This window comes from Malaclemys terrapin, chromosome 2, assembly GCF_027887155.1.
Source record: "Malaclemys terrapin pileata isolate rMalTer1 chromosome 2, rMalTer1.hap1, whole genome shotgun sequence".
NCBI classification, from domain to species: Eukaryota; Metazoa; Chordata; order Testudines; family Emydidae; genus Malaclemys; species Malaclemys terrapin.
In genome coordinates this window covers 230,339,333-230,354,227 of record NC_071506.1, presented here as the reverse complement: position 1 = coordinate 230,354,227, position 14,895 = coordinate 230,339,333, and the positions used below count along the sequence as shown (strand labels likewise).

The 14,895-nt window shown below is 39.7% G+C and overlaps 1 protein-coding gene across 1 annotated transcript in view; it reads left to right on the top strand.

Moving 5' to 3' along the window:
- The window catches only part of HDAC9 (histone deacetylase 9), a 641,420-nt gene that overhangs the window by 376,698 nt on the left and 249,827 nt on the right, over window positions 1-14,895 (top strand). Inside the window, exon 8 of the mRNA XM_054020255.1 lies at window positions 11,990-12,121. Coding sequence (XP_053876230.1) covers window positions 11,990-12,121 — 132 coding nt within the window. The remainder of the gene's footprint in view (window positions 1-11,989; window positions 12,122-14,895) is intronic.

Genomic DNA, 14,895 nt, shown 5'->3' with positions numbered 1-14,895 from the left:
GTAAGTTCCTCCGCAAAGAAAACTGTGTTACCACATCTCTAAAGACCCATATGTATAAATGGCAATATATTTATAATCCTTTATTCTTACATCAGTCCTCCCAGCCCTGTCGACATATGTATTACTCTTCTCTGAGCTCACACTAATTTGTTTCCTAAGTAGAAAACAAATAGTCAAAACTGCACCCTATGTATTTTACATTTGTGAATTGTTTAATATGATACATGCAGATTTTGTTACACAGAAAGCTTTCCAAAAATGCTTTCACGTATGAACATGCTCTGCATCAAAAAGCAAGCAGAAGACATTGGGCCCCTTTGCTCTACTCAGGCAAAGATCCCTTTGAAGCCAAGGGGAACCTTGCTTGAGTAAGGGTGTAGAATAGAACACATAATACATACATATAGGTGAAGATTTTCCGAAGTGCCTTAGGAATTTAAGAGCACAAATCCCATGGAAGGTGAGTGAAACTTGAGCTCCTAAATCTTTTTGGGGCTTTTGGAAATCTCTCCCCTACAAATAAGAGAGTTCCCATAGAGTCAAAATATGAGGGTGAAATACTGACCACATTAAAGTCAATGGCAAAGATCCACTTGATTTCAATGGAGCCAGGATTTCACCACTACTGTACCAGTGGCAGGAAAAAGTTGAAAACTGGGGAAAACAAATCAAAGCTTATAGAAAAGTGACAAAAGAGAGAGAGAGGTGAATACTGAAAGTCACATGATATCAGCCCATCCAAAATAGAATATGTTGGTTAGTAAAGATTATACTTCTCTAAGCTCCTACAAAACATAGTTTCAGTGAAAATCTGTTCAAACCCACAACTCTAATTAAAGGTTTTAGCTGCCAAATAACATGTTCTGGCTAAAGCCAAATAAGTATTACAGAGTTGTTCATGAATAACGGCACAAGCTTTATACTTTGCTGTTGATTTTCTCATGGGAAAGTAATATAAATGAGAGTGATACCTCCCTGTTGGCTTTAACTGTTAGAAATGCAAAGCATGCTGAAATTGTACATAATTCTCTTCCAAAGGAAAGGAAATAGCATTTCAATGCTTTTCCTCAGTGTCTCATTGAGTTATGGTGGTGTACAATTATTCCAGTTAAATTACTCTACCAGATGGAAGGTTACATTGTATATTTAGCTAATTAAGTTTTAGGGGACTAGAATTATATCCCAGAACAAAAAGAGCATATCTGAAAGTAAACTTGTTTTAATTAAGTTCATTGTGGATGTGCAGTATCTATGCCTAATTAAGAGTTTAAACAGGTGGTTTTCTCCCCCTCCCTTTGATTAACATGAGAGTTCCTTTTACAAAATCAGCCTTCATACCTACAGAATCATAGGCGTTATTGAAACATATGTTTAACAAATATTCAGGGCCAAATTCAGCCTCCACTGACTTCAATGGAGTTGCACATTCTTATACCAGAGCTGAATTTGCCCCAGAGTTATCCATGCTGAAAACAAGACATATTGCTTTTTGTGTTTAGTTTTCTTGGCATCATGTACTGTTATAGCAAAGTCCCTACATGCTGACATTCTGCCTTACCTTTGCACAACTCTAAGCAGTATGCCTAGATAGTGTAGACCTCCCGAGCTTTCATCTACTGAGGAAATTAATGTCCTTTTACATTTGGGGAGAAGGTGGTGATGTTTAATCCTGGGCTTCTGCAGGCTAGCGAAATACAGTGTAGTTTGTTGCCTGCCATCAGATGAGTTATCACTGTTGGATTTTTTCCTAGATTAAAATCCCTGGGATTTAATCATCACATTAAATAATTCCTTCTTGTGTGGGGACTAGAGGACGTGAGCATGAATATTCTGCAGTCTACAAATCAAGCATCTAAGGGTCAAATTGTGACCCTGCAAAAGCTTGGAGTGCCGGGGTAAGGGGATTAGCTCTGGCACTTCTGCAATGGAGAGGGTCATTTTGCTTATGTAAAGTGTAATGACTCTATGGATGTTAGGAGAGAGTGCAATGGGGAGTGGGACTAGCTAGTTACATCCACAGAATGTGTAGCTTTGTGTAGTTTCTCAGCTAGCACTGTTGGGTATACTGGGGCGGAAGTGGGGATGATGCTAATTCAATGCAGGGATATCTTCTCTAAACCAAGAAGTACTGCCAGCCAGGAGCCTGACCCGACCCCTAACAAACCAAATGAAGGCTGTCCCTCACACAGGTGTACTGAGAGGTAATTGACTTGCTGCACCTTTTTCCTCCCATAATGTTAAAGTGGGGTCTAAATTTCTAAATTTGAGGGGTAAGGGAGTGGGGAAGTTCACTATGAAGTTTTCATGACTCTCTCCCCCCCCATATTCCAAGACTGGTTTTTTATTTACCTCTTATTCTTCTGTTTCTTATAGCAGAAAGGATCCTCTTTTAAAATAATCTGGCTTTCCCTGTGATGCCAAGGGAAAATTTAGGATAAGCCATTAAGTCATAGAATCACACCATAACTTAATATAACAAACTTTTGTTGAAGGGAAACACTTCATGCACATAGTTCTTATTGAAATTGGCTTTTATTGGAGGCCAGTACATGGAGTGGTTGCTTTCACATAAGTTTGTATGTAATGTGAACAAAGGGCTCCATTGCATAAATTACATAATGTACGTAAGCCATGAGCTGAAATATATCCAAATTATGAGTGGTATGGAGAAGAAAGAAAGAGCGCTTCAGCTTTGGCAATGGCAGTTAATGCCCTGGAGCTAGGTATGCACATGCCTAAGACTCCAGCAAACCCAAAACACAATGTGGTCTATGCGTCCCACATAATATATATTAAAGCTCTATAGGTAAAATCCAGGCCCCATTGAAGTCAATGGGAGTTTTGTCAAGGCAGATGCAGGGCCCAGATCTGGCATATACATACATGCCAAGAGCTCCCCATAGCCAGAGAATTTTCTTCTGGCAGCTGGAAACCAGAATCCGTTGCCTTTGCTTCCCAAGTGACACAAAGAGGCCAAATGTCAATAGAGAATCCAGATTAGTGTTCATCATTTGCGCCATCTCCCTAGATTTAAAAGGCACCTAATTCTCTGCAAGAGGATATGGTACAATATACAATATATATACCTAAATCAGCAAAGACTTCATTAGGCAAGCTTAATGCTTCCTGGGATGGCCAATGAAACAGGTTTTACATTAATATGTAGACTACAAAGAAAAACCGGGAGGGAGATTCTAAAATGCATGGTAGAAATTTACAAAAGGGCTGGAGGGAAGATTTCAGTTCTGAACCTTCTTTAGGCTATAGATGAAAAACAACTAACCTTGTTAAATCTGCTTCCATAGCCTGAAGAAAGCTAAAGGGCTGAAATATGCCCACTAATCTAATTAGCTGTTTTTAACATGTGTTTCACTAACCCTGTTTTTTTATTTAGGGGTTGGATATTTACCTTAGCCTGAGTAAATAAAGCATTTTACCTTTTACAAAACTAAAATAAAGCAAAGGACTAAAAGGTTTCACATGTGATCAACATTCCCTTTAAACCAAGTGGCTGACCAGGAAACAGTTTCTGTGTATGCTGAAAACAGATTAGGTGATGCAAGCCAGAAAAATAAAGCATCTTCATCCTTCACCACAGTACGTGACGCTCTAGCCTTGTTGGGACCACCCAACAGTCAGGCCCATCCGAATGGATGTTCCATGTAGTTCTTGGAAAACCTTTAGAGGAAATAGTGCAAATGGCTTTCTCTCTCATAAATCTAACTTCAACCTGAATTGGCATTTTAAAATACCAGAATTAAAGAGCCAGTGAACTTTTAGTATAAAGTGCTGGCATTTTTCAGAGTGCCAGCCATGAGAGATGCCCATAGTATCCAAAGAATTAACTCCCCATTTCCGGATCGTGTTGGAAAGTGACATTCTAAGCACAGAGATCACTTAGAGAATCAAAGGGTCGGGAGAACTAAATGGTACATCTTGGCCTTTAATAAATACAAATATTCTGAGGTGGCTGAAGATGCTGGGGCAGCTTAAAATAGCAGCAGCCAGAAACCACCAAGTAGAACAGTGAGTATTTATGCCTCTCCCAGAAGCTAGTGAATCCTGGGATGAAGTTGAGACCCTCACACACCTCCAGTAAAGTAAGGGCCACTGGCAGCTCTCCCGCAAGCCATTGAGGGAGCAGGAAGCTCAAAACCGGCAACCCTGCTCTCTGAACCCCTTTCCCTCAGCTCTCTGCCATCTTTGGAAGGCTACTGGGCATCCCAGAATCTTCGGGAGGGAGCCCACAATGGTATCAACTACCCTTCTCGCTAATGGAGGTTTGGTACTCTTGTGCCCTCTATGCTGTCTAGGTTATTGGGAAGGACTTGGGAGCTTCTGGTCCCTCCTACCTCAGAGGTGTGTGTGTGTTTCTCCTGAGCCCTCTTTCCACCCTTGCCTGCCCAGATTCTTGGGGAGCAAATATGCTCCTCTTTCTTCAGCTGTCTTCACTGGAATGGCATGCTGATGAGGTGAGATGAGGCACTCGCCTTAGCCACAGACTCTTGGTGTGGCACAGGTACTCCTCCCTCGGCTGCCTTTATTGGGAAAGTGTGTATGTGTGTCCTTCCCAGCCTCTCCCCGGATGCTTTGGGGACAGAAAGGGACAAAGATGCTTTCTCCCAGTAGTTTTCAGATTGCTGCTCTTCAAAATAGCAGCAGTCCCCTGTATTAAGCAGCCTCGGGTTCCCCAAGTTTTGCTGTGGCTGCCCCACCCATATTGATGTACAAACATACCTAAGTCAGGGTGCAGGCTCAGGCTTCTGCCTGTGGAAACAAGAATTAGGAGAGGAATTGGGGGCTCTCAGTATCCAAAATGATATATATTTTTAAAAGACTGTCCATTTATCTTCCCCGACCTTCACTTTTATAGAATGGCCAGAGTTACATGTTATCCCCTTTTTATTTATCTATTTTAAACCACTCTTTTTTGGGGATGAGAGTATATTACAACCAGTCTTGTGTTATGTTAAGGTTTCCTTTTTATTTCAATAATTGACTGGTAAATTGCTCCAGTCTAAAGCATCATGCTACTTATTGAAAATCTGCCTTTGAAAATGTTATTGCCTTTATTGACACTTCTAAGATATAACACTTTAAGTTTAAAAACAATTTAAATGATTAGTAATACAACTACCAGTCATGTCACAATTTTATTTTTTTGTCAATGCAATAGAATATATTATGTTAATACCACATAATATATTCAAATCAACTTAAAATATGATTCTCCATGCCCCCAAATAAAATGGCCATTTGTAACCGAAAATAAACAGAAAATACCAACCAGCAATTAAAATTACTAAATAGTATGCTAATTCTTTATTTTTGTCGTATTTCTCTTTGTGGACTTAAACACATCACAACATTCCTTATCATTATTTCCCTAAATGAACTCAGGAATAGTGATTTTAGCATGAGCTATAGGGAACAAATTGACATTCTTACATAGGATGCAACAAATCTTGGAAACGTACAGAAGTTGCTGCCTGTTGAATTTTAAAAAAATTAAACAGTCACTATTGCCAAATTTAGTGTCACTAGCTCTGCTTCCCTACGATTTTCTAAAACCAGCCTATGAGCTAATAAAAGGAAATGCTTTCACTATAGATCCATCCTAAGCCTTGACAAAAGCTCACTTTCTGCTCCTCGGGTTTCCTATATATGGTTTTAGCCTCAAGATGAAGACCGGCTCACTATACCCCCTATCCCATCCCCCATTTCCTGCCTGGGTTCAGTAAATGCTGATTTGAAATTGGCACATACTTTTCTGATACAAAAGTACTACTGTTTTCCAGGTACCATCAGAAAGCAGTATATTATTATCTGTTAAACACCCTTCATTTATAAGGCTTTCCCCCCTTTAATGTTAGGTGTTTTTATTCCTCCAACAGGATTCTTAAATATCTGAGTATGTTTAATTAAAGAAATAGTCAAGGTAATCCTAGCGAAGAAATCTCAGCCTTGTTTGCACATTGGGGAGTGATCCAGTCCTTGGACTGCATTTTTTAATGCCAGTATCTGTAAATTGCAAGTAATTATAGAACACTGTAATATGTGACATATTTCAGTGTATTACTTTTCTGTCTCCCATGCTTGTGTTACGTCATCACACTACTCATGAGAGACTGGAGCTACTTGGGATGTCATACAGTTGAGTAAGAGGGGTGATCTCAGTGAAATCATCTGTACTTATGTACGGTGTCATATTTTCTTTCTAATGTCAACATTAGGATTGTTGCTCTTTGCTGCAGTACTGTCTCCCTACAGGTCACTGGCTACCTAAGTGTGAACTATTGTATGTCTCACCCAACCATTAAGGAAATTTCCACTTGCCCTAGAGAGCAACTTGAAATGGTGTAAGGGGTGGGCATCACAAAGTCTTAACCTACCATTTGGTTGAGTCCACCCCATTCCGACTGGCTTCGTTGCTAATGGTTCATACAACTCTATAGCAGGTGTAGTAACATCATCTTCTGCAATGGCACTCAACAAACACCTACCTCAAAATTCCAAAAATTTATTCTGACGTAACCTACCCTTCTTCCTCTAGGACCCAAAACATTAGCTCTGCAGAGCTCCCTACCTCTCTCAAGGAACTAGAGCACTCTTGCTATTGCTCTCAGCTGACTTTCTGAGTTTCCTATAATTCCTATGTGCTGGTTTAAATTAAAAAGATGTGTTGTGTGATTTCTAGGTGTAGTCCATTTAGAGTAGATTGGAGAAGTAATATCGAATGAGGTCCTTATGGTCAGCATTTCAGTAGACACTAAGCAAACTGATAGCAATGGGATGCTAAACTGCCAACATTACTGAAATGGCCCATAACATTTTAGACCTGAACACACATTGCAAATGAGAGTTGCATGTGCAGAATGATTCTCCAGTGCATTGACACTCCACCAACTGTCTATCGCCAACCTTTTCTTTTTGCTTCCTTTTATCCAAAGCAAATTTGAATGGTACATTTTCCCTTCCTTAAATTGGGGAGATACCAGCAACACTAGACACAAAGGACTAGAACCGCAAATGGAGTTAGGTGTTGCAACTCCTAGCTGCCCTTCTGCCCAGTAGAATTCACAGCCCCAACTGGGTGCCCAGGCTCCAGGCATTGTATGGGAAGAGCTAGGCACCTAAGAAAGGGATTCACAGAAGCCAGCAAGGAAGCCACCTAAACTAGCCAGGAATGTGGGAGATCTGTTTTCAAATCCCTGCTCTGGGGGCCTGCCACTTCCCAGGAGAGTGCCCAAATCACCAGGCTGTTAGGTATTCAGAGATAAATCTCTCAATCTCTCTTGTTGAAGCTTTTCCACTTTATATAATTATTTAAATATCCCCAGTAGTTAGGGGAACTCATCTGGGATGTGGGAAAGGCAAATTCAAGTCATTGCTCCAATGAATAGCTAATTATTTATACCAAGTGGAACAGCTTAAAAGGGAGAGATTGAGAAACTCACCCTAAAATATTCACTAGAATGGTTGTTAGGACACACACTTGGGATCTGGGTTCAAATTCCTGCTCCAAATCAGGCAGGGTGGGAGTTCAGATCTAGGTTCCCACATCCCAGGGTTGTGCTCTAACCACTGAGCTGTTGGGTATAATGGGAAATACACAGCCAGCCCCACAAAGTCTCATACCCATCTGTCTTTTGTGAGGGTTAAGTGATGCACAGAGCAGTCCTGCCAGACTGGGCCCTGCATGTGAGACAGGCAGGAGAATACCTAGTTTGAGAATCCTGCCATCGTTTAGGAATGAGCTAGGCACCGAATGACTCAGCAGTGTCTGAATTTAAGTGGTTTTGCACATGACCACTTGCAGAAACTTAGGTGCCTAGTGGACTTTAGTGGCAGAAATTTAGGCACCCACAGGCTAGGCAGCAAGACAGTGAAGGTTTTGTGAATACCAGTGGCACCTAAATGTTGACATTAGATGTCTAAAGAGGCATTTAGGCACCTAAATCCCTTTGTGGATCTAGCTCAAAGTGCTGTGCTGACTGGCAATGCAAAAACTTGATGGAGCTGAGAACCAGATGCAAATTTCTTTACAAGCTATGAGCTAGATTCATTTCTGGTTTATGCTGGCTTCTTAGTCAGCTTCTGCCTCTGCCACCAGGGATGCTATGGAGGCTCTGAGAGAAACTTCAGTTGCCCTATCCCTGTATAGCTTCCCCAATGAAGGGCAGTTGTGGAAACTGCCCTGATTTAGGGATGCATCCTCCTTGGCTTGTAAGCGACTGCTGGTTCAGGAAAGTGGAATTTGCGCCATCCTGTACAAGCCAGGCTGAATCTAGCTGTAGACTCTTACTTAATGGGACTAGACATGTGCTTAAAGTTAGGCACATGCTTAAATACCATGCTGAATCATGGTCTTAATGCGTCAGTGAACCACTATATGGAGTCATAAAGGTCTTTTTTGACTGATGGAGCATAGGAAAGATTACTTCTAAGCACCAATAGTTAAACCATTATACCAAATACTCATTGAAAACCTACTACTGAATAATTGTAATACTTCTTTACCATCTTTATCCAAGGATCTCCAAGCACTTTATAAACATTAATTAAATAAAGGGACAATGAAATGTTAAAAATTATATAGTATATTTTTGAAAAATCCTAATGAATTACTAATAAAAAAGCTTGAATACCAGAAGTGAAATAATGTAAACATATAATTTACTTTTCCCTATTTTTGCTTTTAGTTTACTTGTTAGCATTTCACTCAGTTTAAACAATGAAATTTTTAAATCTATAAATCATTTATATTAATATTGAACTACGATAAACCTTTTTTAAGAATAAAACCTATATTTGGAGTCTAAACTACCTGACAGTATCTCTTTAATGCTTACAAAACGGCTGATAGATGCCTGTTGTTACAATCATTTGATACCAGAATAAACTGAGGCCTGTAGAGATTGTGGGTGAAATCCTGACCTGTTGACGTCAATGAGCATTTTGTCATGACTTCAGCAGGGCTAGGGTTTTACCCTGTGGACTTCTCCAAGGTAACAGACTAAATTGATGTCTCAGCCAGGATTAGAACCCAGAACTGTTTCCTCAACCCTATACTCTAACCATCAGCCCTAACATCCTCTTCTTGCTGTATTAAAATTTGAGTTTTCACCTCTTATCATCAAGAGTCCTGTCTGGCATAGTGCTCTCAGTTTGCTGCATTTCACAAGGGATATTCAAGAAAGTCTATTTCTGAACCTCATACTCTTCAAAGCTTTAATTTTTATCTTTTATTTGGAATATTAAAAAAACTAGGTTGTTTTCTTCCTCTTCATTTGAAAATTTATTGTTTTCATTTAAATAATGATATTCCTCTTTTATGTAAGGGTTCTCTTCTTGGCTGGCGCATAAACTCAGATATCCACATAAAAGACTGTCTTCTCTGTTTATGTGATTGATTGTAATGCAGAGTGTGATGGCAACATGGTTAAAAATAGAAAGGCAATCAGTGTGACTGGGCATGAAATACATTCATATACAAGTGGAACTTCTCCCCAATGAATGCTGAAGAGCTCTTTCTCTGGACCCAGAGGATTTACATCACATTAGTTAGTCACTGGTATGGAAATCTTCTTCTGCAGCTTGGGAATTTGAAGAATTATAAATAGAATGAACACTAACCGCAAACTGAGTCAGCACAATATATGAATTACTTTACTTCCAAATCATAACTACATGAGATTCATGGTCTGAGCACACATAGATATGTTCCTAGTACACCAATGTCATCTTATCATACATTAATTTGTAAGTTGACAGTTCTGTATCAAAACCGTATCTCTCTAAAGAAATAAATCAGATTTGCTTTCCCATGGATGAGTCATATAGTGACTGATTAAATTTAACTTTGATTTTACATTTTAAGTTTTCCTCAAAGATTTCTAGTTTTGTATGAGGGTGCTATATAGTTCCTCTGAAAGCAGCACAAACTGTAGACCACATAGAAGGCAGCTCTCAGGAACTATTTAGCATCATGGGAAAAGCATGACAAAGGTTGGTTAGAGTCATTGCAAATCCAACCAGTCCTGAGTTTATTAAACATTTTGTACCACTCTTTGAGCAGGCTAAATATAATAAGTAATTGAAACCCCCATTGATCTATCTCAGGCATTTCTAATGTGCTCATCACTGTAGAAGTGAATGGAACAACAGGAAACAAATGCGTTCACAGTGCAAGTGAGAAGAGAGCTGAAATTAGAAATCCAGGTCCCACTGAAGTCAATGACAAAACTCTACTGACTTCAGTGTAGCCCGGATTTCATCCCTTCTTTTCTTCCTCCATTTCTAACTCTGTGTGCGTGCGCGTGCATGTGCACACACACACGGGAAGGAAAGCATGGGAGAGATAGGGTGTGCGTGTGAGAGAGAGAGAGAGAGAAAAAACTTCCAACCCCTCTATGTGTTAAGACATTGATGAGCCAACATGCATGGCCAGACAATGAAACAAACAAATTCTACCCTAAATTTACCTGCCAGGTGGCTGCACTAATCCTTAGCAGTCTGTTTGATAAAGGCTTACTTAGAAGAGCAGATAAATGGGTACATGAAACATTTTTTCACATTAGAGATGCCAAAAATTAATAAACACCACAAAACCTTGTCTGTAGCATTCAAATTCAAATACTGTGTCCATTTAGTAAAGGAAAAAGGTGGAAGAACTTGCCCAGAATACATTAAATATAATTTGTAGGATTCCTGGAATTTGATCTTACTTCTTCCTTTTCAGACTGAGTTTATATTTTCATGTATAACTTTTCTCAGAATACAGCAATAAATGCAGTTGTTTTGGTGCAGTTATTCAGAAAAGGTTTCGGGCTCAGACCTGCTGAAGGTTTCGGGCTCAGAACTGCTCACTAAGAAACATTCTCCCAATGGGCTTTGATATAAATTATATGCCTATAAGAAATCAAAAAGCCACAGCAGAGGTTTCTTCCTATGTCTACCATCAGACCAAAGTCTAAACCCAGAAGGGGATTCCCCACTATATTGTTACCAGTTTTCACCTACAGTAGGAATGTAGTAGAACAAAGCTTTCCTTGGCCTCTGGATAATTTTAATGATAAAACTGCATATTAATAACTCACATTTCTGCTGTTTGTTAACTGCTATAGAAAACTTTGTCTATCCTCATGTTGAGATACTTTTCTCTGTAGCACAGCTGGGATGAGAGAGAAATAGCAGGGATTTCGCTGAGGACTGGAAACAAAAATAAACTCAGTGGCTGACTAGTGAAATTTCTTTCTTTTTCTTCTTTAACATAACCACCAAAATGCCACTCTTATTATAAATAGCTTTGACAGTGTGGTAGGTCTGTACTCCATTGAATTAAAGAGAGGGAGAAGTACATGGAGAATCATATCTGTTTAGAGGCAATTTCAAAAGAACTTAAGGGTTTTAGGAGTACAGGTCTCATTGACTTTTAATGGGCATTATGCTGCTGAGACTATCAAGCACTTTTGAACATCTCCCCCCAATATATGAGGTACATATATACCATTCAAGCAGAATAATAACCACAGAAAATTAAAAAACAAAGCGATTCAGTGATTTTGCTTAGAAGAAAAAAAGTAAATAAAAATAAAGTGTTCCCTAGTACTTTCTCTGCTGTGTCCTACCGTTGGCTCAGGGCTAGGGTAGGGGATGGCTAAGGGGGCTTTCTAGAGTGGCACTATTTCTGGGAAGAGCATATTTTAATCTCCTCCTCCCCCTCTGGTCTGCTCAGAGTTTAGGTCCTATCTTAGGTATGAAGTGGTAACAGTAGTGGGAGCAGCATCTTTGCAACTGCCTCAGACTTCTTCCCATCCACCATCTTAGGGTTGGGGCCACTTGAGGGTGCTGAGGAGCTGTAATTAAATTGCTCTGTCTTCTCTGATCATCTGGGGGCTGAGGGAGGGGTACTTGAATGAGTGGAAGCACTGTTTGGTGAAACGGCTTTTTAATTTTAAATTTTCCATTTTCTTCTCTTAATTCTCAGCCTCGGAGCCCAACTTGAAGGTGCGTTCCAGGTTAAAACAGAAGGTGACAGAAAGGAGAAGCAGCCCCTTACTCAGGCGGAAGGATGGAAATGTTGTCAGTTCATTCAAAAAGAGACTGTTTGAAGTGACAGGTAATTAAGGACTGGAGAGATTCTGCCGAAACTACTATGCTTAGAAGACCTGAAATATAGTTTACTGGAAACATAATTGTGTATTGAACATAGGTGTGGAGAGAGATTTCTCTGTCAGAAAAGCAGCAATACTTAAGGTACAATTGCATACAATAATTTGCTTTATTCACTTGTGAGAAGGGCACTGTCAACTTAAAAATCACACTTCCATCAGGACACTTTTTCTTACATATAATAGTAAGTACAAAAACAAGGAACCGCTAGAATTGTTGGGATAAAAAGAGATAAGAAGGGAAAAGATTCTCTGTTGTTCCTGTTTGTTTCCAGTGTGGGCTGGTAGCACTTTGTGTGTAGTCAGTGTCACTGGTTCATTGCTGGTCTCTTGCATCACTCTCCTGTACTGCTCTGTGGAGAGTGTACAAGCTCTTCCTCAGGCTCTGTAAGAGGGTGTTTAGTAGTAGTAGCAGCAGCAAAGCTGAAATGTAAACTGAAAAGGCATCTGTATGTACAGAGTGGAAGAGGAAGGAGGGAGGCAGGAGTAGTCCAAGCCCCTCCCAAAAGACAGCAAGGGAACAAAAAAACCCATATAAAAGCATATAATGCTTTAAAGGGATTAAAAAAACTATTTAAATACTAATATATACTATGTAAAGGTTGCACTATCAGAAAAATAGATTTAAAATACTTAATATAAACAAAATTCCTGTCCCTTTAATTGGAACAAGAAATGAATTAATAGCTCTCATCATACTCCCAGCAAAAAAGGAATGCTAAACCCAGATTAATCTCTTAGGGAAAGCAAACCTTTAGGAATGTCGAGAATGAACAGTACACAGATTTTAACAAATCTAAGCAGTGGTTTAACAAGCTTGCGAACAGCTCTGAAGCCAATACAATTTAAGGTCCTGATTCGGCAAAGTACTTAAGCACATGCTTAATTCCTATTAACTTCAATGGGACTCAGGCACATACCTAAATAATGTCTTGAATAAGTATGTTCTCTCAAACTAAAACAGGATAGAGCATTATTTGCAACACTCTGTGTGTGTGTGTGTTCACTTGTTCTTTGGCTCTTCTAACCAAGAGGAGCGGAGCAGGATAACAGTATTCTAATTAATGCATGGGTAATAGAGACAGATTTAACTTATCTATAGTTGCTTGACTAAAGACTATGCAAAGCATACTCAAGCCTTGAGCACACATGGCCAATCATCCATTAAGTCAAGAGGAGGGCTGGTCCCCTGTTGCAACCTGAAGTAACCAGCTGCAGCTCTCCCCATTGTCAAATGCCAGCTGCATGCACTCAGCGCTAGAATGATGAAGTATCTGGCAGCTGACAGTGCTGGAGGGGACGCGCTACTGGACTCTTGGCTCTCAGCAGCAGCCCCTAGTGGAGGGAGGCAGGCAGTACAGTGGCAACCATTGAAGGAACTCTGGAGCTCAGTCTCCAGAAGATACTGCTTTAGACCGAATGGCCTTTATGGGACCTCTGAAGTGTAGGGACCCACAAACCATATGAAGCTTTCTGGACAGGAATGCATTTGTCTGTATACAACTACACTGAAGTAATTGAAATTCCACCTGCTTTTTGGCTTTGTGTGTTTTCCCAGGGAACCGAAATATGCTGTGTGAGAGGACTTGTACACTTTTTTTTTTTTTTTTTAAATAGAGGGAAATGTTCTGTAATACCCAATAGCCCTCAGTGGCAATATTATGTCTTATGTATCTGCCAGCTTAGTTTGTAGTGGGGTGATATGACAGCTTAGTTTCTTTTGGAGTGTGCAGGCTAGAAATTCAACCTAAGTCTTTGGGATATCTTTCCCTGTGTTAGGCTTTCTCTGAAGTGAGAGATCTCCCAGGGCTTAAAGAAATGTCTGAACATTTTGAACAAGATGGGCAAAATAAGAAATATCATCTTGATGATTTTTCCAAACACGGTGGAGGACACCTGATTCCTTAGAAGTGTTGCTTGGCTTAACAATTTTGATGAGTGAGAGGTTTGATGTTTTCAAAAGAAAGAACTTGAAATGAGGGTAACTCGTCACAACCTTTTTGAAATCATATGTTTGACCACTCCTCCTGGTTCCCTTTGTTTGAAAATGTCAGGCTTAATTGGTTTTGATTTTAAGAACTCACAAAGGTATTATGTGACGTGAAGTATTTACAGACCTGTTTAAATATTCATTGGCACATTTTTCAGTCATAGCAGATGGTGCTGCTAGTAATTAGAAGGGATTTTTTAGCAGTTATAACATAAAAGTTTTGCACCTTAGGGAGAAAAGTTGCAGAGAGGAAAAAAATGTAAATTGAAATATTTTAGGTTAATTAAAATTGGTTTTGAATTCCTTTTCACACATATCTTTGGATAATAAAGTCTACTTTTGCATATTATGTATGCTCATAAAGTGGTTATATATGTTTTAGTGTTAGTGTGTCATTATCATATATGTTATCTTGCAAAATTAGGGCTGAACTTTGCTTTGAATTGTCCCCTCTGCAAGCACATTGGCATCCAGACTCCTGAACATGCAGACATAGGCTGCTTTCAGGGCCTGGCCCATTAATCTGAAAAGAATAGGAGAATCTACAATGTCTGGGCCTGATTCTGATGTCACTTGCTCTTGTTTTACACCAGTGCAACTCCACTGACTTCACTGGCATTGCACCTGGTTTACACTTGTTTCAGTGAGATGAGACTTAGGCCCTGTGTATATAAGGGTGCTTGATTACTGCTCAGCTGGTTATATATATCTGCATCCATTAGTCAGGGAAGG